This window comes from Phytophthora cinnamomi, assembly GCF_018691715.1.
Source record: "Phytophthora cinnamomi strain GKB4 chromosome Unknown Contig57, whole genome shotgun sequence".
In the NCBI taxonomy this organism is placed as follows: Eukaryota; Oomycota; class Peronosporomycetes; order Peronosporales; family Peronosporaceae; genus Phytophthora; species Phytophthora cinnamomi.
This window is the reverse complement of record NW_027150990.1, coordinates 541,500-558,038: the sequence shown is the minus strand read 5'-3', so window position 1 is coordinate 558,038 and position 16,539 is coordinate 541,500. Positions and strand designations below refer to the sequence as shown.

Sequence of the window (16,539 nt, the reverse complement as noted above, 5' to 3'; positions counted from 1 at the left end):
GTCAGTCGGGAACCTTTTTGCCGTGCCTTTCGAGGTTTTGCTTGTAGGTTCTCTAGTAGTTCACGGGTTAGCAATCGCCCACCAACTGTCGCTGTCTTCCGCTTCCTGCCTTTCGTGCGTGGTGGTGGGAGGACGAGAAGCTGTTGTTGGACGGTTTTCTTCACGTGAAGCCAAGCGGCTTGCTTAATCGACGCCGGCGCCGCTTCATAAAGCGCCTGTACCAGCCGCTACCAACGCCAGTGCCCGTAGTCATCTCAGCGATCGTGCTGGCCTTGGCAATGATTTCCCCACGTTTGGCCGGCTTCCCGATAAGCTGTCGCCCCATTATCCACTCACAAAGGTTTTGCTCTGCCTCAGCTGTCAGGCGTGGTTGAGGGCCACGTCACTGAGACTCCATCGATTCGTCTTTCTTGCGCTTGCCTACCCACTTAATTAGCTTGCGGTAGAGTTTAGCTTGCTTTTGGTGTAGTCTCCGCGCTTCTTGGTCATGATTCTCGGGGCGAGGTCAATTTGGTAGTGATAGTCAAATAGTTAAGCTCATGCCACTAGTACTAACTGCAAAAGCAGACGAGACAAATCGGGTAGTCGAGAGTTGGCCAACAGGAGCTGTATACATAATGGCAGGTTTTACGGTTTCAAATATTTCATCCAGTAATATACCAGAGCTCGTAGGGTTTTGGCGTGATTGGTCGTTTCTATTAGTGCACTAATATGCTTCTAGTGCACTAAAGTGGCAGATTCCCTTATGGCATTACCGGATTGGTGTAAACATGGCGGGGGTCTCTCGGCCGATTTTCATATTGATTGTTCTTGATGTGGGCAACAAAAATAGCGATTGAATCCTGTTGCCACACGAGCTGTAGATGCCGAATCGTCACCGCATTTTCGGCACGACACATCAGATTCCAACAAATTAATAAAAAAAAAAAGTGCCCGAATCCAATGTTTTTCGAGATTGTAGCATTGCTTACCGCTCTAAACCTCGAAAAGGCTTCTTTCCGTCGCGGAGGTGTTCGTTCATATTTTGAGCGGTTTGTGTCACTGTGTGGTGTAGCCCCTTGAAAAATCGCTGCATCTGAGAGTAAAAAAAACCTAGGTCGGGAGTGCTCCGTCGTTGTATAGAGGTACACAATAGCAGAGCGTATGTGACGTGGACGTCCGTCTGCCAATGAAATGGCAGAGGACTCCCACATCAATTGTTAATGCATACTTTTCTGTTTACGCTGTGCAGCGTAATAAAACATTGCATGGTTTATATTCGTTACATGCTATCCTACTGGTCAATATCAAGAATAATCATGATTATGGGACGCATAAACATGGAGTTTCATGCGACCTCATTGGTTAAAATCCTTGAGATGTGCAAGAATCAAATTTTCGAGCCGAACTTTTGATTATGGGAAGCGAGTCGCATATTTGGATCAAACTACGTTTTGGATTAGTAGATTCTCATCGGTAGATCAGGATAGAATTAGGATCTGAGATTGATAGAGTTTAGGATGGGACCTGGATACTTGTTTGCGTGTCCAGGTCGCCAAGAACTACTGGTGGTGTGGCGGCAATGAGCCGACGCCAAACTAACGATTCAATCAATCACTTTTCAACTTCCAATCTTCCTCTCAAGTGTTCGACGGGCGCCCGCCACTGCGCCCTCAAGCTTCGGGTCTTCGCATCGGTCTGTGTGATATGGTAGCACTTGCCGTGTCAAGCTTCGGTTCAAGTTCAAGAAAGGTTTACTCGTGGCCACATCGTGGGAAGCGAGTTTACTTGTGACTATTGGAGCCAGCCACATCGTGGGGAACCTCTAGGTTGCGAACGTGCAGCTTTTGAGGAGCACACTTCGAAGAAGTGGGTACATTATCACTCCGTGTGGCCGGTGGAAATACCACTTTGCCTCCGCCTAGATCGGATTGTACCTAACCTTAGCTGTGTGCTGGGCTTTCACTAGAAGCCGGTTTAGCACCAGGACGCCTGCATTGTGTCTGCGACAGCGGAACTTTGTAGAAGTATAACGGTCCTTGGTTACCCGGTGGTAGTCACTTGCCTCTTTTTCGATCTTTGGAGTCGGTCTATGGCCCGCTACAAGAAGGGTCACAACCAAAGCAGTAAGAGGAAGCATCAGAAAGCGAGTGACGTCAAAGTATCATCGACGTCCACTCCTGCTCCTCCACCTGTTACGGCGATTGACACCAGTCTTTCTTCTCGCCAGCCGAGGCGGAGAGTTTCGCTAAACTTCAAGTGGATCTCCTCCGCCAGGTCAAAACGGCTAAGCGGGTTTTGGGCAAGTTTCGCAAAGAGACTTTCTGGATCAAGGACGAGAGCATCGAGGCCCAGGTTGATCGCCAACTTAACCTGGCGTTCCTGAACCTTTTGGAGTGCCAAACAATCTTGGTGCTAAGCTTAACAGCCTTATTCGCCAGGAACCGCAGCAACGCTAAGTTGTAAAACACTTTTTGAGCTTTTAATTCCTTTTCCGTTTTATTTCGCCGTATTTTACGGATCACTCACCGAATAGTCCATCTGTCCTACCCCAAATGACTATGACGAGGAGTAGGGCAGCTGAGAGTGAATCGCCTAACCCGCGGCAACGCCAAGTGCCACGGACGGCTCAAACGGAGGCGGCAACGCCGCAGGAAGCTCACCATGAAGTCCCACCCGCCGGAACGGCAAACGATGCACCTGACGCAATGTCAATGCAACAGTTAATGATCTGGTTAACGCAACAACAGCAAATGTATCAGACGCAGATGCAAACGCAATTTCAGATGCAAATGCAGCAAGCCAATAACCGTTTTGAACACTTGCTCGCATCGCAAGGTGAACGACGGAAGAAGGATCCTCCCATGTATGAAGGGAAATTCGGTGAAGATTTGGAACTATGGATCTTGGCCATGGAGGAATATTACGCTAACAAGCGCGGATCGATGGAGGCCGATACGTCCGATTTTGTGACCATGGTATCCAGCAGTTTAGGTAAATCTGTGCTAAACTGGTATCGCGCTTTTTCGTCAGATTGTGAAGCGGCAGGAGTTCCCAAAACATGGCAATTGTTTAAGGCGAAGCTACGTGAACGCTTTCGTCTCAAAGACTTTGAATACAATCTACGTGAGCGATTGTTTCAGCTGAAACAACACGGGACCATCCATGAATATGTCATCGTTTCAGGATCTGATGTCTCAATCCGAGTTGGAGATTTCGGAGATGGAGAAGCGGTTCTACTTTCAGAACGGACTTCGGCCGGAGACAGCGAAAAAGGTGAAGGAGCTCAGTTCAAGATTCTTGCATGAAGTAATTGAGATTGCAACGAATTTCGAGTTTGCTCACTATGGAGGACTCTCGGCAAAGACCACGGCGAATCACCAGCCTTCTTCGAAAGCGGTATCATCTGTGAAACCAGCGGCTAACAATTCAAGCAAGCCGCTGGAGCGAAAGCTGTCACCGAAGAGTGGACCAAAAGAGGATTGGCGAAAGTCAGCCACTTGTCATAATTGTGGACAAGTCGGTCATATCAAGCCGCAATGCAAGTCCATCAAGGAAAGCAATCACTATGTTGGCGGATCATTCTACGCCATTTTGGAAGTGAAAGCTTTAGCCTACAATCAGGAGGAGGCAGTGACTGACGTCTCAATATTCGTCGACAATGGAAGCAGCCTCAACGGTGTCACTGAAGATCTAGCTGTACGGCTTCAGCTGGACATCAAGGAGCATCCTGGCGACATGATGACAGTTCGTCTAGGATACAACCAAACAGTGCAAAGACCAAGACGTACCGTCTAAAGGATGTTGCAGATTCCGGATTTCCCGGTGACGTGTGAAACGTTTACGGTCATGCCTGTCCCGGAGGATAAGGATGTGCTCCTCGGAATGAAGTGGCTTCGGGAGAATAACCCGGACATCCATTGGGAACGTTTACTATTGCGCCCGCGTACAAGGACTGAGGAACCCCAGGCTCTTCGATTGGTGGTACCTAACAGACCTCGAACGCGTATGATCGGAGGCCGTCGTTTCAAGAACGCAAACCAGAACCGCGAAATCTTCCATTACTACCGTCGGCATGGTCACAAGGGTGCGTTCGGTGAAACGAAACTGATCACAACGAAGCAATTTCTGAAGGAACTCCGCAAAAAGAAGGATATCGAAGCTGTGTTTGTTGTCAATCCACACGACTCAGAAAAGGCTGAGCGTTTTAAACAACAAGGATGGGAGGCACTGGTGAACAACCCCGCATATGAAGTCTTGCTCAAGTATCGCGATACTGTGTTTCGCACTGAGCTGCCAAGTACCACACCCCCTGTCCGCGAAGGCATTGAACACGAAATTCAACTTCAGCCGGGAACACAACCGATTTCGGTGAAACAATGGCGCCAAAGCCCGGAGCAGCGAACGGTGATCCAGGATTGGACGAAAGAGTGGGCGCAGGCAGGTATTATTCGACCTAGCACCTCTGCATTCAGCGCTCCGACGTTTTGCGTCAAGAAGCCCGTGGGTTGGCGCATCGTGCATGATTATCGTCAACTCAATAGTGCCACCATTTTGCCAGCGATACCGATGCCGAGAAAGGAGGACACATTTGATGCGATGGGCGGTAGTTACTGGTTCTCCTGCATGGACCTCTTGTGAGGATACTATCAGGTTAAACTTCGTGAAGCTGATATTCCATTTACTGCTTTTTCGACGCCCGATGGGCTGTTTGAGTATCTTGTAACCCCGATGGGTTTGAGCGATAGTCCGGGCACATTTAACAGGCTGTTACAGCGAGTGTTCAGTGACTTGCGCGATGTGATGCGCATCTATTTTGACGACATCTACGTTTTTACGCAAGACAAGGACGTGCAAATGCATGTCGACGCGTTGGACAGAGTGCTTCAACGGTGTCAAGAACAGCAATTGTACGTAAAATTGTCGAAGTGTCAGTTCTGCGTCGAAGAGATCCCCTGTCTCAGTGACTTTGTTGGTCGTCATGGTGTTCGAATGGACCCTGACAAAGTGCGCGTAATCAGCGACTGGCCGATTCCACGTACCAAGAAACAAATGGAAAGCTTCTTAGGTACGACGGTCTACGTCTCGCGCTTTTGCGCCGACTTCGCACAATTTGCAGGCCCACTGCACGAAAGTACTAAGGGTTTACGCCCAAAGGAAACGTTACACTTGTCAGAGCATCAGTTGGAATGCTTCCATGAACTCAAACGCCGTCTCTCCACTCCTCCTGTACTACAACTTCCTGATTTCGACAAACCGTTCGGTATTCGTATGGATGCCTCGAGTTTTGCCATAGGGGGAGTCTTGTTTCAAAACGAGGGAGGGTTGGAGCATCCGATTGCATACACAGGACGCAAAATGAAACCAGCGGAACTCAACTACCCTGTTCGTGAGCAGGTGTTACTGGCTATCATGCATACCCTTCGTGTGTGGAGAGTTTACCTTCTCGATCGCTCATTTACCGTGGAGACAGACCACAAGAGCATCGAGACTATATTGACGCAAAAGACAACAAATCGTCGTGTTGTGCGCTGGTTTAAAGAGCTAGCTGAATTCCAACCGCAGTTCAAGTGGATTCCAGGAGAAAGTAACCAAGTGTCGGATGCAATGTCCCGAAACCCACTCTTTGAGCATAAAGCCGCTCAGGTTAGTCTCAGTGAGCTCATCGAAGCTGATCGAAACCGTGAAATTGTTTCTAGTATCCAAACGCCAAATGCGACTGTGACGCACTCGGCCAAACAACTGTACTCTACCGACCGGAGAGTTCAGGAGTTGTTGCAGAGTATTTCTAGTGGTACAGAGGTACCACGCTACTCTGTGAAGAATGGATTGTTATTTTACCAAACGACAGATGATGAAAATGCTCGACTGGTAATTCCGGATAATGAAGATCTGAAGAACCGTGTTATTTGTGAAAACCACGATGTGGTCACGGCAGGTCACCCCGGATAGTTTAAGACATACTTGGGTGTCCAGAAAAAGTATTACTGGCCCATGATGTCGAAATACATTCAACGCTATGTCAACACGTGTGAACGTTGTCAGCGGAATACGGCACGCCAAACGAAGCCGCCCGGACTACTACGGCCTTTGGAGATTCCAGGAGGTAGATGGGTTGATGTGTCGATGGACTTTATGATTGCACTGCCGAGCACGGAAACCGGAAAAGACGCCAGTATGGTTATTGTGGACCGGTTGACGAAGCGTGCGAAGTTCATCAACCAATACGAATGCGACAGCAGAAGAGACTGCTGCGCTATTCATGGTCAATTATGTGAAAGACCATGGCGTGCCGAAATCGATCGTTTCTGACAGAGACTCCAAATTTACGTCCAAGTTTTGGCAAGAAGTGATCAAGATTTTGGAGACGACCCACCATCTGTCGTCTGCCTTTCGCCCACAGACTGATGGTCAGACCGAACGTACTAATGGGTTTATTGAAGATTATCTTCGGGGTGTGGTGAACCCATTCCAAAATGACTGGGATGAATATTTGCACGTCGCTGAACTCGCGTACAATAGACGTGTTCATTCCTCAATCGGTATGTCACCGTTTGAGGCTGATCTGGGTTATGTGCCCTATATGCCAGATGATGTGGCTAGGGACCCGGAATTTGAACAGTTGCACAAATCGGCGCAAGAATTTCTGCTCAAGCAAGATGCAATTTTGAAGATGGCACAAGATGCAATGGGTGAAGCACAAACTCGTATGAAGTCTTACTACGACAAGAACAGGCTTGCTCAAGACTTCAAACCTGGAGATATGGTACGCCTAGATGGACGAAACTTGGACATTCGTCATAAAGGCTTCGCACAGTCAAAGAAGCTCGCACCGCGGTTTATTGGACCTTATTCGGTTGTGAGACAAATTCATCGTGACTCATACGAGCTGAAGAAATCAAAGGGTCTCAAGTTGCACCCCGTATTTCACACCTCATTGCTCAAGCCATATCGCAGTGATGAATCACGGAGCCAAAGTGTGAACAAAGTGATTTTGAAGGACGGTACGGAAGGTCAGCTTGTGCGCGAAGTCATTGGTCATCGTAACAAGAAGAAGAAACTCCAATACCGTATTTGGTGGCTTGGTGAATCACGCGAAGAAGCAACGTGGGAACCAGTAGAGAACCTGAATCAGATTCCACGTCTCATTGACAAGTACTGGGAAACCAAGAAGAAGACAAAGCCAGCTTCGAAATAGCGGGGTCTTCTTGGAAGGGAGGTCATGTGACGTGGACGTCCGTCTGCCAATGAGATGGCAGAGGACTCCCACGTCAATTGATAATGCATACTTTTCTGTTTACGCTGTGCAGCGTAATAAAACATTGCATGGTTTATATTCGTTACATGCTATCCTACTGGTCAATATCAAGAATAATCATGATTATGGGACGCATAAACATGGAGTTTCATGCGACCTCATTGGCTAAAATCCTTGAGATGTGCAAGAATCAAATTTTCGAGCCGAACTTTTGATTATGGGAAGCGAGTCGCATATTTGGATCAAACTACGTTTTGGATTAGTAGATTCTCATCGGTAGATCAGGATAGAATTAGGATCTGAGATTGATAGAGTTTAGGATGGGACCTGGATACTTGTTTGCGTGTCCAGGTCGCCAAGAACTACTGGTGGTGTGGCGGCAATGAGCCGACGCCAAACTAACGATTCAATCAATCACTTTTCAACTTCCAATCTTCCTCTCAAGTGTTCGACGGGCGCCCGCCACTGCGCCCTCAAGCTTCGGGTCTTCGCATCGGTTTGTGTGACAGCGCATGCACGTTACCATAAGTAGAATTCCCCTTTACACCGTGTTTCTCCATCGAAGTCAGGTAGCGCAGGCAGTCTTGGGTAGTTAGCACATCAAAATTCAAAGGACTGACGAGAGGTACTCCAGACAACCACTTTGAAATAGACTCTCCATCAATCGTCACCAACATCGATCGATGATCACCACTATTGTTGGTGTACAGTCATTCCACAAAGTTGGTCAGCGCTAGTCGTTAAACGTATTTGGTGTCCTCTGACGTGGTGTTCGCCAGCACTTCATCGACGCGTGCATCCAGACCTTCGATTGCGACTGGCTTCTCACTTCAATGGTTTCTAAATTGCAACTTCAACATAGAAACAGCACAGAAATATATCTTTCCAAGGATGATACTTCGGTAGCGGTAGGGGGCAATACTGTATTGTCGCCTGTCCGCCCATTAGAAGGGCGTGGCGAGGCGGGTTCTCGTAACGATGAAAATCGGCGAATGACTACTTTCTAGCTGAGCGGAGGTTTCTCTAGTGCTATTCTTGTCGCGTCCTCGGGTTCTGACCTTGGTGCTCAGAACTTGAATGGCACCACGACCAAAATATCCATCCGGAAACCGCAACATCCTGCGAATGTCAACCATTTCTAAGGATGATACTTCGGTAGTGGTAGGGGGCAATACTGTATTGTCGCCTGTCAGCCCATTAGAAAGGCGTGGCGAGCGGCCCCCGATGTAAATTGCTCATCCGCGCTGTTAGTGGGCTGTAAAGCGCTCAGATATCGTCATTCGGCGTGAAAGTGATCTAGTTGAACTCGTAGCTTGTGATGGATACTCCTGGTAATAATTTGGTACCCAACGGCCAAGCAGCTTTATAGACAAGTGATCTGCTCCACCACTGAGTAAGGCGGATGTTCCATCAATCCGGATGGAATGTGTCGAGTAGTTCGAAGGCGGAACGTTGGCCATTCGAGCAACCGATTTGAGAGCCGATAGCACACGCGTTTCGTCTAGATCCGCACATAAATATTGTGATCCATGTTGACCACTTTCTTGTCGTGCTTGTAGAATGTGCTTTAGGGCTTCGACAGGACAAATGATTGCATGTCCTGACTTGTGCATTGTGCGGTAGGCACCTCGGCCGAACTGGTCGTTCTTGGCACCTTCTAGACCCAATGTGACGGAAGACGCCCGATCTGGCGTGGTTTGCCTTCCATGCTTGTCCGAAAAGAACACATTGCGCGTCTTCAAGCAGTAGAAATGCCGCTTCGTGCCGATCTTAAGATATTCTGATCTCCGCAAGAGGAAGAAGAAAGCCATCAGAACGCTACCCCACAATAGCCGCTCGCGAGGTTGTGCGAAATTGGTGCAGCTGTAGAGGAGGCGGAGGAAAGCGGGTGTGATAGGCTGAAGCTTCCGTTTTGGTGCAGACAACCGCTTAATTCCTTGTAGCAGAATTGAGAATTCGGGTGTGCCAGCCAAATCAATGCCAACATATCGGCGGTGGAACCATTTTACCGCGGCCAGCTTTAATTTGATTGTGTCGTAAGAATTGCCTTGTCGCGCCCGATTGAATCCAAATTTCCAGCAGAAAACCGCGAAACACCCCCAACTTGTTGTTGCTCGAGCGCCCTGGTTTAGTTAACCATGGCGACCATCCGATGTTTCGTGAGAACTGGCACCATTGATTCCAGGCTTACTGGTACTTCTCCGAACTAGATCCTGCAAGAGCGACATCTCTGAGAAACTCTCCCAGGTTTTCAAGAGATTTTCGTAATTTGGATGAATTGGTACCTGTGACCACGAAGATGATAAGTTAGTCCATAAATCGTGTAGTCGATGATTTTTTCCCAAAATCTCGATCCGGCGTCCGCCATCACATGTTCGGGTCCAGGAATATGAACTGCCGAAAATGTAAGACCGTATTGAAATTCTGCGAGCGAAATTAAACGATTGTACAGCCGAGCCAGAGGATGTGGACTGTTTCTTTTCTTCACCCACGACACAGCACTTGTGTTATCGATGTGAAATCGGACGTGAACACGTTGCTGCTGATATGCTTCACCCCAGGTTGGTCCCCAATGCAGAGCCGCTAGAACTGCGCTCAGAAGTTCTCGAGCATTAATCGAATTGTCTGTTTTGGATGCTGAGAATTGATTTCTAGTTTCTTCGTCAAACTTTAACCGAAGATATTGCTTGCTCTGGGGTGCCAAGGCACAGAGGCCCGTATATGATGCATCCATATACACGAAAATGGATGGCGTAGAAATTTGAGCGAATTCCACCACTGGAATTGAGTTCAAACGATGTTCGTGCGTCAGTACGGCCAAAAACCATTTCAAATCGTCGACTACGTCCGAAGTCAGTACTCGCCGGTCAAACCTTCGAAACCTGGCTTCAAATGCCTGAAGATTTTGGTAGCGCGCGCTGGTGGAAAACATGTAGCCACGTAGCGCAAACTTCCAACGAGTTGGTGTACAATCGTAACTGTAATCGCTTCACCGTGTAAAACACCGAGAATACGAGCTCTGGCTTGTGCAATTTTCTCTTGAGGTATTGAGACGACTGTGTTCTTCCTGGTGGTATTCCACAGCAGACCTAACGATTTTGTGTTCGTTGACCAATTTGTGAATTTGTCTTCGTTGACTGCTTCAGGACCCAAAACTGTAGCCATAGCGTGACGAAGTGCAAGGTTCGCCTCAAAGCAGCGTGAACCCGTGTCAACCTCTGCACACGTGTGGTCATCGCACAACGTGTTCGGGCCGAACCGACTTTTGTCGAGCTTTGAGAATTTTTGATGAGGAGCTCGGGATCCGTACAGTGAATGTATCTGTCGTCCAGCCAGCGCGTAATATGCAGGAGAACCGCTCCAACCAAAACCGCACGAAAGATCGATCACAAGATGATTATCCAGCACAAAGACAAACATGTGGACGTGATTTTCGTGGACTGGAACATGCCGAAACGCTCCAGCGACGTCGCCTACCTTCATCAAAATCACCGAATTCGGATAGCGGGCACGTAAATGATGCAGACGCCGGGCGATATCAGCAGGAAGATTGTATGAAATAGGCGGCAGCACCTCTTGATCGGTGAAATCGTTGACAGACGCTCCGTCAGGGTAAGAATAGTCGTTAATGAGTCGCATGTCAGTACCACCCGACTTGTCCACGACACCGATAGGGCTTACAAATATTTCAGGCCATTGTGGACACAGGTCTTCGTCAACAATTAGATAGCGTCCTTGCCGGTGGCCGTTTTGTACATGACGTCGAATTTGGTGCAAATGCGCCTGAACAGAACTGTGATTTCTTGGCCATACCGCTTGCCGGACAGGTTTTGCTGGCGTCCATTGAGGCTGCACTCCGTGCTTCACTACGTCATTCCACAGCAGCACAAACTCCCGCATGTGAGGGTCCGTAGGTAGTGGCAGCTCGTATAAGGATTTGTTCGGTCGGCCGTCCTCGTCAGTTTGACCCCGCCACAATCGAACAAATTCAGACAATTGCAGACCCGAGCGCCGAGCAACTGCCGAGTCAAATTTGATATGGTTGTAGTCTAGCTCACCACTCTCGGATTCGTGATGAGCAGGATACTTCAATCCCCACTTCTGCGCAGCAGTGAGGTAATGATTAGTTTTCGCTTTTAGCCATGCGTTAAAGAGCGCGCTTTGAGTGTTCGTGAATCGGTTGTGATCTCGTTTGAGAGATTCACAGTAAGCCGCTTCAGTAAGTTGCTTGGATTGAATGTTGAGCTGAGACTGATGAATTGATGACAATTGAGACTGACATGGATGAATGAGGTCACCGGAGCCATTCACTCGGAGGGGTGGACGTGAAGAAAACGCAGATATTAATGCGTCCACGACCCGTTCCTGGCTTCACAGCTCCTGAAACTCTGCCGACAACCCACCGAAGTTGTCGTCAATGAATCGCTTTTCATCTGCTAAGAGCGCCAACGGACGAAAGTGAGCTCGGTCTGTTGCGTAACGTTTTCCCGGGCTTGGTCCCGTGCACCCCTTTTGTGATAGATATCGGAGGCAAAGCTGTTTTCCACCCTGCGACGGCAAAAGGCCAGATACCTCTCGTGGTACCTTAGTTGCTCGTCGCACGTCGCGATATGGTTGAGAACGGTGGCCATGCTGAGGACGGGGGGTTGCTGAATTGTGGGTCCAGTAGCTGACAGCATAGAAGCAATACGTCTTTCTTGCTGAGCTTGATAAAGCTCCATCAGCTGGTTGTCGTGCCTGGTGAATTCAGAACTGATCTTGGTGGCCTCATCAATGCCGTGGGAGATGACTTGGCTGCGGAATTTACCGAACTTGTTGTTCAGCCAGAATACAAGCATGTTGCACGTGACGGGGTCAGGACACCCGAACGAAGCGTAGCCAGCCATGAACGTGCGACTAGCTTTGATGAAATTGAGCACTGCCGAATTGTAGAAGCATGTTCCAAATCGAAGTAGAGCATCGAGAGCATCTACGATCTCGCCGATTGTTGAAGCTTGTGCAGGTTGCTGAATAGCGTTCGATCGGGAGAAATTGGTCATGTTGATGCCAAATGTAGTTGCTCTCATCAGTGTACTGGGCGTGACGGGCGAGAGGTGCATGATGGAGAGCCCTCGTAACCCAAAACTGAAATCGTATAGTGCTCGCAGAACTGGTGGGGTTGCTAGAAAGGTCGTACTTGGAGCTTGTTGCACGGATTCAATAGATGCTTGAGGGTTCTTACCTGTTAGAGTCGGGTGGACAATGGCGTCATGAACTCGCCGCTCGAGAACAGATGGTCGAAAAGAAGACGTGTGAGTGTCATCAATGCTGGCTATGCTGAGTGGGCCCTGTGTAGATGCGAGGGTCGGCACCCTGTCCTGGCCAGGATCATCAACTTCGTGAGCTCGCTTGCGAAGTTGTCTATTTTGAAGGCGCACTGCTGCGATATCGCCGTGAATACTCGGCGCCATCACGCTTGAGTCACCACCATCGGAGTCATCTGAATCTGGGAGTTCTGACGACGATAGCAGCTGAGAGCGTGTAGTGTTGACGTTTGACCGCGCATCAGGTGAGTCGTCCGTAAACACGTCGATCGAGGTAGCCCCTCTTGGTGCAAGCTCGTATGTCACTATGTGTTGACGCCGTACTTGAACAATTTGTAACGTGTCCGGCCGAATGAGCGGTACACGCTCTTCCGGCTTGTATGGAACGCTCAGTAATGTTGCTGTCACACTTGCTGGAATCCCAGACCGGCTTTTACCACATGCGACGATAACTTGATTCTGGCGATCAAGTAACTCGGCTGCATTAATCACAGAGACGTTCACGCCAGCTCCCGTACTCAACGCGTAATTGAAACGGTCAGCAATAATTACGCGTGGAGGGTCGTGAAGCTGAATCCGCAACGTCACATCATCAACTTGGACGTGTAGATAGGCATCAGCCTCTGACATGTGATAGCCCACAACCAGACCATAAGCCCATTGATCACAGTGAGCTCCTGTAGGTTGAACAAAGGCAATCGGATGTCCAACAAAGGTGCCGGGCCACAGGTCCGCTTCAGCAGCCGCGACTAGGCGGTGCCGGAGCACCGACACCTAGACATCAAATTCTTGAGGGTCGCAACCAGCATCTGGTCCCACAACGCGTACGGTGGCCATGGTCCCTTGAGCGGCCACCACGATCACGTACGTGAACGCTTCCAACGCAGGAACGTGCGAAGGACCGAGGAACACGAGGCTTCCACTGGAAATCGAGTTTGATGCCATGACGTTGAAGGTGAGTAGTCGGCGTGTAACGGTTCTGATTGAGAGACTAGTACTGGAAAGCTCTCCTCGGAACGATGAAAATCGGCGAATGACTACTTTCTAGCTGGGCGGAGGTTTCTCTAGTGTTATTCTTGTCTCGTCCTCAGATTCTGACCTTGGTGCTCAGAACTTGAATGGCACCACGACCAAAGTACCCATCCGGAAACCGCAACATCCTGCGAATGTCAACTATACATAATGCTTCGTGCGACGAATTCCGTTTATCCATACATGTGTTATAAAAAAACTTCGAAGTGGGATTAGCGTTGAGCGTGTGGAGGTTTTGTTTTTCCTCAGTGAAAGAGTTGTCGTGCAAAGTCCAAGTGACCCCCCCCCCCCCACCTCTTCTTTGGATTGCTGGCTAAAGAACAAGGTGCAGCTTTACAAGAAGGTGCATTGTGATATTTACCTGGCGCAATGCATCGAATCGATGATCGATATATTGGGAGCTATCCATATTAGGATAGTGCATGGATGCATAGCACACCATGCACCGGCTCAGGATGCTCTTACGCTGTGCAAAGGCGTTTGCGAGTCTAAAGGCACTAATTGGGTCTGAGGTACTAGGTACCCGTAAGTTAAAGTACATGTAATCCATTTCTGCGTTGGGGTTGCATTCTCACATTGAAGTTCGCCCCCAAGCCCGCCCACCGCAAAATCGGACCCTAATATGCGTTGGTATTGCATCGTGCTGCTGGCCACCAGCTTCATCTTCATAGCAGGCACCAGTACCGCTGCCCTGTGCCTTCACTAGGACCAAGCTGAACTTTCATCTCTTCTACCAGTTGTTGTTAACAAGGATCTGATTCCGAAAGTTGCCACAAACCGGTTTTGAGATCGAATGAGGTGGAAAGAGATGAAGACGAAGACAAGGGGGGACCAGTACCCCGACTTTCGGGTTCCCGCACGGCCTCTGGTGTCTTCAATGATGACACTGCTGATGCTAGGCTTCTTTTAACGATATGTTGCAACAACAAGCTAGGGTGCCGAATGATTCAGTTGCGTCTGTAGGATGGGCTTTCCATGGATTCACTCAGGTCTACTAAAATATCGTACCTGCATTTTACTAAATGCTCCGATAAACTAGACCTTGGCTCTCTGGCTTTTGATTTTTAGCGACCCGAGTATTTAAGCCAGTCTAGGAACAGAACGTTTTCCTTGAACTCCACGCCGCTCAGCTTAAACGTGTTGAACATTTCACTCGGTTTTATACTAAACTTGAGCCTCAACTTCACAGCAGCCTTTTTTTACGGCCGTTAACCCTTCTCCAAGCCGTAGTTGCGTGAAATCACTGTGAACGCACTACAGGAACCTCGTCGCCTCATACATAACGTATAATAGCATCCCAACGTCGGCGCGATCGTCGACACCGACAGGTAACCAGCGTGAGAATGGACGACCAGCAAACTGGCCACACCTCGCGGTCCGTTTAGGTACTTGAGTTTCATTGGGCCGCTTAGTTCGCGCTTGGGTCACGCTGGAGAAGTTTTTCCTTGTCGTCCATCAAGTTCAAGCCCATTTCGACGACAATCTGGGAGGGTTCGCTTCGGTGCTGTCGACAAGGCAAGCAGACGCTGACAACTTCGTTCGCGTGCGTTGTGCTGATAGATCGATTGAACCCGCCCTTGTTGTAGTTGTCAGTGTCATCTTCTAGTGGCACCATGATGGGGTGCTGATGTCGATCAAGTAGAGTGTCCAGGTCGGTCAGGGTGTGACCTTAGAGCAGCAGTGGCCGACCGCGATCCAGCCACACGCGTAGCTGCATCACTCGATCAATGAGACCTGATACCCACGGCCCCAGTGTTCCTGCCAGCCACGCTTGCTCGTTGGCCACCCACGACGGAGGCACCTTGCCATCGAACAGTGCTTGGCTGGTCTCACGCAGCGACGCTGTAAGAAGCACCTCGCCAGCCAACGCACGCTGGGTCTTTATTAGAGAAGCGCGGACAAACTTCAGGACGTGTCGTAGCGCTCGAGCTTCCTGACACAAGAAGAGGTTCAATGGGAGTTCCAGGCCACCTCCAAGAACCTTTGAGCGCAGAGCCTGTGCCAGCGATTCCTCGCTCACGGATCTTGTGCTGGATCATGTCTTCTCGAGTCTCCACCACGCCCGGTTTACTGGCAGCAGTAGAGCTCTCGGAATTACTTTCAGCGTCGGCAGGTTGCGTGTCGACAATCGTTCCAAGCAGTGCTGAGACTTCCTTGACGCGATACGTAAGATCGGCGTTCGGGTGCAATCCGAATACTTCTGGTGAGTCTACGCTCGGGAACCCAGCAATGAACCGATGGTACTCTTCGATCTCCGCCATGGAGGAATCCGGCAGACAGTAGTTGAACAAATGGCCTGAAGAAGACACGGTGCCCGTTCCTGTGGAGAGCTTCGCCTCCGGGGTAAAGGAGAACGGGTTCCCGAGCAGCGTTGGATTGAACCACGCGTCGCAGTAGGCACGGAAGAGTCTTCGGTCCAGCTCGTCCGTGATCCGACCACCAAGATGCACTTCAGCCACCATATACTGCACTGTCGGCCACGAAGGCGTTGGTGATGTGTACAAATGGCGCTCCAAGAAACTCAACGAAGCGCCCATATCCCAAGCGTTGAATTCGCACGGCACACTGAACCCGAGCGACCCGAACTTGCGGCGCTCGACCACCACGGCATGCAAGAAACACACAGCAAACAGAAGAGTGCGCCACGACGGACTCTCGAGTCGATCCAGTTTGTCTTGATCCACCAAAACTGTAAAACTTCGTAACAAGCCTGTGCGGAGTCCAGCGGGTGGTTCGTTCGTCACTTTTGTGCTCCTATCGTCGACTCTTGAGCACTTAGGATATTAGCGTGCGAAGACTGCAAGCAGGTAGCGAAGACAAAACAGGACTTGTGCACTAAGATGCAAATCGCAAAGGGGAGGGGGTTACAAGTGGTTGACCTATCGTGTAATGAACGTACTACATGTGGACGTTAAAAAATCGGCCCAGGAGTTGTCAATACTTTCGGTATGGCTCCATAGCGTCCCG

At 49.5% G+C, this 16,539-nt stretch overlaps 2 protein-coding genes across 2 annotated transcripts in view; both read right to left on the bottom strand.

Moving 5' to 3' along the window:
* IUM83_19069 (uncharacterized protein) overlaps positions 1–12,336 on the bottom strand; it is a gene marked incomplete at both ends in the record, with an annotated part of 62,001 nt that extends 49,665 nt beyond the window's left edge. Inside the window, one exon of the mRNA XM_067944098.1 lies at positions 11,822–12,336. Coding sequence (XP_067787816.1) covers positions 11,822–12,336 — 515 coding nt within the window. The remainder of the gene's footprint in view (positions 1–11,821) is intronic.
* A 2,905-nt stretch (positions 12,337–15,241) lies between these two features.
* On the bottom strand, positions 15,242–16,034 carry IUM83_19068 (dynein heavy chain, outer arm; the record flags this gene model as incomplete). Its single annotated transcript, XM_067944097.1, has 2 exons — positions 15,242–15,414; positions 15,554–16,034. 2 exons carry the CDS (start codon positions 16,032–16,034, stop codon positions 15,242–15,244), a joined length of 654 nt encoding a protein of 217 aa, XP_067787815.1.
* Positions 16,035–16,539: the final 505 nt, after the last annotated feature.